The sequence below is a fragment of the Sodiomyces alkalinus genome, assembly GCF_003711515.1.
Source record: "Sodiomyces alkalinus F11 unplaced genomic scaffold SODALscaffold_6, whole genome shotgun sequence".
NCBI classification, from domain to species: Eukaryota; Fungi; Ascomycota; class Sordariomycetes; order Glomerellales; family Plectosphaerellaceae; genus Sodiomyces; species Sodiomyces alkalinus.
This window is the reverse complement of record NW_021167084.1, coordinates 1,210,628-1,220,338: the sequence shown is the minus strand read 5'-3', so window position 1 is coordinate 1,220,338 and position 9,711 is coordinate 1,210,628. Positions and strand designations below refer to the sequence as shown.

General features: G+C 54.8%; 3 protein-coding genes across 3 annotated transcripts; 1 reads left to right on the top strand and 2 right to left on the bottom strand.

Moving 5' to 3' along the window:
- Positions 1-2,552: 2,552 nt before the first annotated feature.
- SODALDRAFT_360285 (hypothetical protein) lies at positions 2,553-2,830 on the bottom strand (the record flags this gene model as incomplete). The annotated part of the gene is made up of 2 exons (XM_028614247.1): positions 2,553-2,634; positions 2,727-2,830. The coding sequence occupies 2 exons, from the start codon at positions 2,828-2,830 to the stop codon at positions 2,553-2,555; spliced, it is 186 nt and encodes a 61-aa protein (XP_028465772.1).
- A 457-nt stretch (positions 2,831-3,287) lies between these two features.
- On the top strand, positions 3,288-5,612 carry SODALDRAFT_312396 (hypothetical protein; the record flags this gene model as incomplete). The annotated part of the gene is made up of 4 exons (XM_028609198.1): positions 3,288-3,687; positions 3,754-4,495; positions 4,649-5,023; positions 5,156-5,612. 4 exons carry the CDS (start codon positions 3,288-3,290, stop codon positions 5,598-5,600), a joined length of 1,962 nt encoding a protein of 653 aa, XP_028465771.1. The 3' UTR covers positions 5,601-5,612.
- A 71-nt stretch (positions 5,613-5,683) lies between these two features.
- Positions 5,684-8,262, bottom strand: SODALDRAFT_333726 (T-complex protein 1). The gene is made up of 4 exons (XM_028612056.1): positions 8,154-8,262; positions 7,853-8,019; positions 7,396-7,717; positions 5,684-7,277 (listed from the first exon to the last, which is right to left on the bottom strand). Exons 1-4 carry the CDS (start codon positions 8,197-8,199, stop codon positions 6,139-6,141), a joined length of 1,674 nt encoding a protein of 557 aa, XP_028465770.1. The 5' UTR covers positions 8,200-8,262; the 3' UTR covers positions 5,684-6,138.
- Positions 8,263-9,711: the final 1,449 nt, after the last annotated feature.

The window sequence follows — 9,711 nt, the reverse complement described above, 5'->3', positions numbered from 1 at the left end:
ATCCTGACTGTTCTGCTCAATTTGAAGCCGTAAATCTAGGGTAAAATAGAGCCTAGATATCAATTCAACGGTCAACGGGCTGTTGAATAGCCTTGTGAAATGGGTGGGCGTTGGAGGATCTTCCGGTGCTTGTGGCGGCGATGGAGTGTAAAAACGGGCGTTGCTTTTGAAGAAGAGGTTGTTGAAAAGGGGAAAATTGGTACCGTTGTTGAAGATGGTAAAACAGCAGTTGAATAGGGAAAATCAACGGCAGGCACAACGGCAGGCACAACGGCGGTGCCTTCCGCGGCCGTGGCATCCGTTCCACGTGATGCCTCTTGGTCAGCAGCCTGTTGGCTTTTGGAGGCGTTTTCGGTGGTTTTCGCGTTGGTGGTGGTTTTTGATCCTTCACCACCACCTCCAGCCACCCCCCCAGATCTCCACGATTGACGTTGTTGACGTTGCTTTTCCTCTTGCAACGCCTTTATCGTGGAGTTCTGCTGCTGTTGTTGGTGCAGCTTCTGAAGCAAGCCCTCGATTGGTTTGAGGGCATATTGGTCGTTGACGTTAGTCAACGGCAGGCAGGTACGTCGGTCCATTACCAAGATATCTCTGCCAGTGACAAAAACAGCCTTGAGGTCGCGCCATAGACGCCTCGTCGCGATCAGGGTAGTAGGATATCCTTCCACAAACGCGACGTTTTTCAGCACAAGGGTATACGGCTGACCTTTTGCATCTACAACCTGGAGACGCAGCGTGCCGTATCCCTCCACCGGATTAGAGGGACCACTACCTGTCTGAAATCTGACGATAGTGGCAGTAGGCTTGAAGTCTTCGAGCAGGTGGCGTTGATTGGTTATATGCCGTGGGGACCCCGAATCGATCAAAAACTGACTGAAAAGGTCGCTGCTAACCACCTGTTTGGTCTGCAGGAGCGAGTATACCGAGGCATTTGAATCCACCTCTTCGCCCACGAAATTGGAGGCAAAATACATATCGTAAGAGCCATCGTCCGAATCCTCTTCCCCATTGTCAACGAAATTGGATGCTTCCTTGGACTGAGCTTTAGCCTCTTTTGCCTTCTTTTTCGCCTTGTCGACATCCTTTTTGATGTCCTCCCGGAATCTCTTTTGGCGATCTTCATCCCAGGACTTGATAATGCGGTCGCACCGTTCCACCACCTCCTTCGAGGGCGTGAAGCCCTTTTTGGCGGCGCGTCGGATTGACGTTTGGGCAGGTCTGCCACGGGGCGCAGTGGCGAGCGTTCCTTCCCATATTGACGCAGTCGCAGATCCATTCCGACGTTGTTTTTGAAGAAGAAGCCTACTTTCCCTTTTTCTGTTCGTCGCTCTGATCGTCTGGCTGTTGCTTACCATCTTCATCTTTTCCTAGGAAGGTCGCCGTATAAAACGATGATGCTATGGGCTTCTTGTCAAGCCTGTGGGGATGCCTGTGCCGCAACCAAACCGTATATTCGTTCACAACAGCGTCGATAGTAGGTTGCTGGTCCTCCTCAAGCCTCGAAATCTGTGCAAACCGCGCCTCTGACCATTCGGGAGCTATAGTGCCGATAGCCCTGAAAAACGCGTCAAGCTGATCCTCTTTACTATCGAGGGCTCTGACGCCATAGGTGACTGAATCTCGGCATAGCTTTATGAAGTCCTGAAGCCAACGCTCGTGGGGCATCCGCCGCACGTTTTGTATGTGTTCTTCCCATTGTCGTTTGATTAGTGACTTCTGGGCAGCGTTGGTGTGGTCTTTTAACGCGATCAGGATATCCTTGACTTCCTTTTTGCCCGTATACCAATCCTTGAGGGTTGGATCAACGGTCTTCGCGATATAGTCGTGGAGGGCTGCGAGGCCACGCTGTTGCTGACGATAGTGATCCTCTTTGACCTGCCACAGTTTGAATTTACGATCCCAGTTAGGATCTTCGACTAGCTCTGGAGGTTCTGTTGATTCGTGTCGTTGAGGTCTTTTGGATTCCTCGAGGTCTGGATCGATGAGGTCGGCGGTTCCGTGGGCGTAGGCTATCTGCATGACAGCCTCGAGCCACGGGCGCCAGTCTTTTGGTGAGGTGAGGACCGTATAGCCCATCGTGGGCACAGCCGCAACTGAAGCCATCATCTCACTAAGTAGGACTGCAGGGAAACTGATTGTCGATTGACGGAGCGATTGTATGATTGATTGAAAAGCGGAAAAACGATTAAATAAAGCAGGCGGACGTAGCCAACAATACCAAACTATCCGCTACAGACTTGACGCAATTGATGGCCTATTCATATAAGCTGCAGGATCTCTCGGAATAGCTTCGTTTGTTAGAACGCCGGGCTCATAACTGTCAGCACACAAATAAGGTACGCAAAAGATATATATGTGCATTTTTCAAGAAGAGTAAAAGGTACTCTACGGGAATGTCTAACTATAAGGTAAGGTAAAAGGAGGGGAAATCGATGTGGATACATCGGTCGGAAGTACCCCATCCGTTTACAGAAATAACGCAAGTCACACCCCGATAAGGTGGCTGTGGGCATCTAACAGCAATAGTGTATCCGCACGCCTCCAAAAAAGCCTCATGTTGAAAACTGCGCAAGGGCGAATTTCCCTTCCCCAAGTTTGAGAAACGCATCACCAACGCACTTTTCAGCACAGCGGCTTCGATTCATTTGTTCATTTGTCCCTTTCCCTTCCCTTCTTCCTTGGGTCTGTCCGTGCCCCCAACCCCCGGCCTATCACCTCTCGTCCACTCATCGGCCGCCAGGTTCGGCAGCGACCCGCTGTAGCCGAGGGTAGCCCGCTGTAGACCCCGAGTCTCGGCTCCGAACCCCGGAATCCCCGGAGGACGAGACATTGGACAGCGCCCGTCCAACGAAACGCCGGATCCCATCATTGTGGGAGGACTGGATGTTATATACGGGCTGATGCTCGCTTCTTATTGTAGGTCCTTATCTTGTGACATTGTTATGATCTCTTATGCTCCCCAACTTGTGCATGAGAGAGAACATGAACAGACTACGGAGATATGAGGAAAGAAAGTCGGAAATGAAGACACCAGGACAACTCATCAATACAACCACAACATGTTGTTATCTGCTACGACATTGACAGTATCGACGCATGACTTGTTGAGCGTCTATTGTTGCAATCTGGATCTCTGACGCATCTCATCACAAACCAGCAAGCTCCTTTGACCCAACCCCGATATCGTCGGACTCTGGGTCTGTCTACCTGAGACAAAACCCCGTTCTCGCCATCTTCTCCCCTTCACTCCGAGTTCGAAGGGCCGAACATCTATTCGATATTTCGCCATGCCGGCCATGATGGATGACCCCGACACCCCGACCATCTACCGGGTCTCGGGCGCACCCCCTTATCCAGATCCAACCAAAGCCCCATCCTTACCCCCGGAGCTCGTGCCCCGTCAAGTGCTCCTCCGTGACCGCCAAACGGCCGCTACCGTGCTGCCCTTTGCTTCCCAGCACCAGGTCCCGCCCTCGCTACTGCGCTACCTCGCCGACCAGCTGAACAAGGAGATCGAGGGCGGCGACACCTACCCCATGACGGAGCCCATGTCGTACGAAAAGTTCGCCTCGTATTGGTTCCAAAGTTTCGGCGCCGTCATGCTCCTCGGGAACATCGAACGCCCCGAGGACATTGCCTCCCTGCCCGAGGCAGCAGCCGACAACATGAATCACAAGAACAGCAGCAGTGACGGTGGCGGTGGCAGCAACAGCAACAGCAACAGCAACAGCAACAGCACCAGCAGCACCGAAGAGGCGGCGGGCGACTGGTCCAAGCGATGCCTCGGCAGCTTCTACATCAAACCCAACTACCCCGGCCGCAGCTCGCACGTCTGCAACGCCGGCTTCCTCGTCACCGACGCGGCCCGCAACCGGGGCGCGGGGCGTCTCATGGGCGAGAGCTACCTCGACTGGGCCCCGAAGCTGGGCTACACCTACAGCGTCTTCAACCTCGTCTACGAGACCAACGTGGTGTCGTGCAAGATCTGGGACGCCCTGGGCTTCAAGCGCATCGGCCGCGTCAAGGGCTGCGGCAACCTGCGCTCCTACCCGGGCCGCCTCGTCGACGCCATCATCTACGGCCGCGACCTCGTCCCCGGCGAGTTCCCCGAGGACCTCGTCTCCGTCGAGCGCTTCGACAAGATCAAGTACTACCTCAAGTACGGCAAGTACCCCGCCGGCGCCGACCGCGCCGAGAAGAGCCGCCTCCGCAGCGCCGCCACCCACTACAAGCTGCTCGAGAACGACCGCCTCATGCTCAAGGACAAGGAGGTCGTGCCCGACCCGCGACGCCAGTACGAGATTGCCCGCCACGTCCACGAGGCCCAGCACGGCGGCATCAACAAGACCACCGCCACCATCGCCGAGAGGTACCACTGGAGCCGCATCAAGGAGACGGTGAGCGACGTGATCCGGAACTGCGCTGAATGCAAGGAGCTCGGCAAGATGCCTGCCCCCGGTAGCGGGAATGGGGTGGCTGCGGCGCGGGCCCGAGCGTCTGCCGGCGGCGTTGGAGGGACCGGAGGGGGAGTCGGAGGCGGCGGGTCTACTGGTGATAATACCACGACCAGTGGAGGCAACGGCTGCCTCAACGTCGCGGCGAGCACCACCGCTGTGTCGACGACCGTCCCCCCCCACGGCCGCAAGAGGAGGGGGAGTAGTAGTAACGACATCGGCCCTTCCCACCCCCATGGCGTACTAGGCGTGCCACCCAACCCTGCAGTGTCGGTCCCCGGGTCGCCGCCGCTTCTATACAACTATCCCTCTCCCGAGCCGATACCCCGAGGTATCTTGCCCACGGACACCCTCCACGACCCGTCGGCCTCCCCCCTGGCCCGACACCGGGGGCTTGGCCACCACAACCCGATGCTCCAAGACCAGCCCTCCTCCCACGGCCTACCGCCAGATCACGCACATCATCACCAACGCCACCACCACCACCACCACGCCACTCACGGCCCGCACCCCGATTCCGTCTTCCAGCCCATTGACCCGCAGATGATCAACAACCCGCACCACCATCCGTACGAACCATATAACCCACATCCACATCCACATTCACATGAGCCCTCCACGGAAACCGACTTTCAAGCCTTGTTAACAGCGACGACATCCGAGTCCCTCCATCACGACCACAACCACGACCAGGCCCACAGCCATCCCCATCCTCAACACAACCACCACCACCACCACCACCACCACCACCACCACACCCCGCCAGGACCCCCCGACATGGACGCAGAAGCCGACGCAGCCGCGCGCGAAGCCGAAGCCGTAGACCGCGACTTGGACATGCTGATCCAGCAAGACGACGACGAGGTCCACCAAGATCCGCCGCCGCACAATAATCACCACGAAGACGAAGATGAGGCCATGACGGGTATCGGCGACGAGGATGCCGCTGCCTTGTCCGTGTCGGCTTCTGCTTCTGTTCCTCCTGCGGAGCAGCAAGTCCGTCATATTAGTGATGCAGAAGTCCAAGTTGAGACAATAGAAGGGTCCGGGTCAGGGACAGGGGCAGGGGCAGGGGCAGAGGGGACGCCAGGGGATGCAGACCCCGAGAGGGAGAAGGGTATCAGGACAGGAAGAGCCACAACGTGAATCCAACGACGGTTCAGTAGACGCGGGATGAGAGGGGAAAGGGACGAAGAGAAGCAGTCGCAAGACGGAGATGGGTGTTTTAGCCATGAACTATTTCTATTTTTATTTCTATTTGTATTTTTATTTTTATTTTTATTTTTGCTTTTATTTTTACTTTTACTTTTACTTTTATTCTTACTTTTACTTTTCCCTTGCTATGCTTCCTCATCCTTAGCTAGACAGTAGAGGTCAGCAATAACCACCTTTCATCGATTGTTTCACGACTCATCGGTGTCCCGTCATCGGACTGTCAAGGTCCATCTCGCCGTACATCTTCCTCTGCGATTAGGGTACGTACGCCTAGTCTAGCCGTCTATCACAGCCATCAAGTTCGGTTCGTCCAAGTCCCTTTCTTGGACAACCGGTTATTCTGTTCTTCTCATCTTAGGGCCCTGGTGCAAAGGTATCATACAGAAACTCCAGCCCCTATTTCCTTTTTTCTTTCTGTCTTTTGTCCCATCTCTAACGTTCTCCGTTCCCCTCACGCTACCGACTTCGCCTACCGCCTCGGCATACCACGTCCCCGACCGCGGAGAGCCCTCTGAGCGGCACCAGGAGGCAAAGGCTTCCCGGGGGCCTGGGGCTGGGCGCTCTCCTCGTTGTGGATGGTCTCGTCGACGCCGAGGATGAGGCAGCTAGCCTCGGTGGCGGCCTGGAGGGCGTTAATCTTGACGAGGGCGGGCTCCCAGACGAAGCGCTCCATCATGTCGGCGACCCCTTCGTTGTCAAAGTCGACGCCGGCCCAGGTGTTGCCGCGGCGGTGCTCGACGCGGAGGCGGTTGAGGATGTCGGTGGCGTCGAAGCCGGCGTTGTCGCACAGCTGGCGCGGGATGATCTCGAGGGCCTTGGCGAAGCTCTTGATGACGGCCTGCTGCTTGTGGTTGACCTTGTCGTCGGCGAAGCGGTGCAGGTAGGCCGAGAGCTCCATCTCGGTGGCGCCGCCGCCGCCGACGATGGTGCGGTTCCGGATGGCGCGCTTGACGATCATGATGGCGTCGTGGAGCGAGCGCTCGACCTCGGCGATGAACTGCTCGGCGCCGCCGCGCAGCACGAGGGTGCAGGTCTTGGCCTCGGGGCAGTCCTCGAAGAAGTTGAAGCGCTCGCCGCCGATCTGGCGCTCCTCGAAGCGGCCGCAGACGCCGAGGTGCTCGTGCAGCATGTCGGAGCAGGTCGACTGCACGACGGCGCCCGTGGCCTGCACGACGCGCTCCATGTCCTCGGAGGCGACGCGGCCGGCGCAGAAGATGTCGCGGTCGGCGAAGTACTGGGTGGCCAGGTCGCCGATGGGCAGCTTGCTGAGCACGACCTTGGCGCCGGTCTGGTGCAGGGCCTCGAGTTTCCGGTAGATGATCTGCCACTCGGCGTCGACGATGGCCTGGTACTCAGACACCTCCTCGACGCGCACCTCGGCGTTGTCCTTCTCGGCCTTGAGCTCGAGCTCGACGTTGAGGCACACGATCTTGGGCTTGACGAACGACTTGGGCTGCTGCTCGAAGCCGGCGTAGGAGAAGGTCTTTTTGAAGGCGACGCCGTTGACGAAGAGCGACTCGGTCAGCGAGCCGCCGGGTATCTTCTTGACGCCGATGAGTTTTTCGTTGAGGTCTTCTTGGTCGAGGGATAGCACGGCGTCGACGACCACTGAAGGGGAAGGGATTAGTCACTGTTGCCTGTTCCATGTCGTTGGACGAAGAAGAACAAGCGAGGCAAAGAGAATAGTAAATGTAATACAAAGAAGAAGAAAAAAGGGAAAACAAACTCTTTGTGAAAAACTCGGTATTCCGCTTGATCAACTTGCTGGTCATGGCGGTGGCCGCTAGCTTGCTGAGAGTCTCCCTCCGATTACCCTCTTCCGTGTCGACGGCAATCTCTTTGATCTTGTTGACGGCCATGGCGGAGGCTTTTCGCAGGCCCTTGATGATGATCTGCGAGCTGACGCCCTGTTCCACATGCTCCTTGACCTCCTTGAGGATCTCTCCGGCCAGGACCACCACCGATGTTGTGCCGTCGCCCACCTCGGCGTCTTGCGACCTCGCAATGTCGACCAGGATACGGGCTGCAGGGTGGACGATATCCAAGAGCTGTACCCCTCTCAGCGTCAGTATTTTCCTTCCTTCTTTTTTTTCTTCTTTTCTTTTCTTCTTTCTTTCGGTTTTGTGGTAGCTTCCCCCATTGTCCCTCCTTCAAGCCTGGGATACCGGGTTCGAACATCGCACCTTCATGACGGTCGCACCGTCGTTTGTAATGGTCTGCCTCCCATTCTGATCTACCATCAACAAATCGCCGCCATAGGGACCGAGTGTCGACTTGATTGTCGCCTGCACCGCCAAGCATGCGTTGATGTTGGAGACGATCTGGGGCTTTCCCTGGGAGGTATCGGTTCCTGAATAATAAGCGAGAGGGTTAGCATATTCAATGTCATGCCGTGCGGATGGTTGGAGGGTCGGTGAGGGCCGGTGTTGGTGAGATGGGCGAGAAGAGTGAGTTGATGCGGTGGGTGGAGGATGGAGTAGCAACCTTCTTTGAGGACGATGATGGTCGGGGCCTGACCTCCGAACGACATGTTGGGGAAAGTAGAGCCGCAAGGCTTGAGCTTATTCTCGTATATGGAGGATTTATGTATTGGCGTTTGCGAAAAGCTGGCGATGTGAGGGTGCGAACTTGGGACTTGGGGGGAGGCAACGAGACGCAGGACGTGGGGCAGGATGAAGTTGTGGATTTTTACCAGTACGAAAGAAAGTACGTACCATATCGAAGAAGCTTAAGGTAATCTGCTGCTCCGTAATCCAGGGGATACTTCACTGAGCACCTTAGGTAAGATAAGATACCTCAATAGTCGGCCTCGACAACCATGGTACTTATCACCCAGCATAAGGTACATAGGTAATAGATCGATCAAATTGGGCCCAGAATAGAGGTTGTAACCAGTTGATTGACTGTCAGCAGGATCGGATCTGTTAACGTGAGTTTTTAACTCAGGTACAGTGTAAGGGAGTAAAGGAATAAATCTACAGGCTAATAGGTATTCTACCTATAACCTATCGTCCATATTTGCCTGCCCGACTTTTAATACCAAGGTAGCTCGGCTCGATTAAAAGTGCTTCCAAAGACGTTTATTAGGAATCCCGGGAAGTCTACCTACGTAGGTAGGTACTATAAGGTACCTTAGCATTTTATCCTTCTTCCGACCTTATCATAAGATTATTATTATCATGTTACCTAGGAAGGTACCTTGTCGTAGTTCTTTGGTGTTATCGAAAATGGGTAGCCAGGAATCGTACCTTAATTATCGTGATAAAATAGAAAACGTACGAACCGTATAACTCGTAGGATACCTTACTTTTCGGAACATATCGACAATCTGTAAACGTCCCTCTCTTTGGGATCAGGAGACTCGAGTAGATTCCATGAAAAGAAAAGCGACAGTAATGATGATAGTAATGGCGACAATCGCATAGCGTGGGCTTCGGCCAGGTTCTCGTCTGGCTTGATCTGGATGCAGATGTTAAAGATATGGAGAAGGCCGGGCTGCTTTCTCCACAATCGTCGCAAGAGCTTGTGGTATCTCGCTTTGACAAGCAGAAGGATGAGCATTCTCATCGCGCGTCCTGGCGTCGGAGGCGGAGGGAGAGGCGGAGGCGGAGACACCATTTGGATCATGTCTGGGGGCCAACGCAGACATACATACGTACGTTGTAGACTCGAAACAAGGAAGACAGTGAAGGATAACCTAACCGTGGAAACGGGTCGTTCGCGTATATGGGTGTAGGGCTGCAGCTTTGCCGTCGCGACGTTTCGTGAACTGGGACTGGGACAGCTTGGAACCAGTCACTAACAAAAAGTGACGAGTAGGGTCCCTATACGAAAATGTACCCATATATACACCCTGGTTTTTAGTATGAATAACGTTACGACAAATACGTTTAAAAATAAGGGAAAATTCAGAATAGATAGAGCAGAAGCTATAAAATTGGAACCTAATATAGGGGGGATTTTTCGAACTTGAAGGGCTCTGTTGTTGTAAGATGGAAAAAGGTGGGGGTGACGTTGTGGATGGGTACCTTATTTTACTCGT

Coding starts and splice junctions, on each gene's coding strand:
- SODALDRAFT_333726 (XM_028612056.1), bottom strand. CDS start 8,199: ATGTCGTTCGGAGGTCAGGCCCCGACCATCATCGTCCTCAAAGAAG. Junction 8,020..8,153: donor CATCATCGTCCTCAAAGAAG/GTTGCTACTCCA, acceptor CTTATTATTCAG/GAACCGATACCTCCCAGGGA. Junction 7,718..7,852: donor ACGGTGCGACCGTCATGAAG/GTGCGATGTTCG, acceptor AGAGGGGTACAG/CTCTTGGATATCGTCCACCC.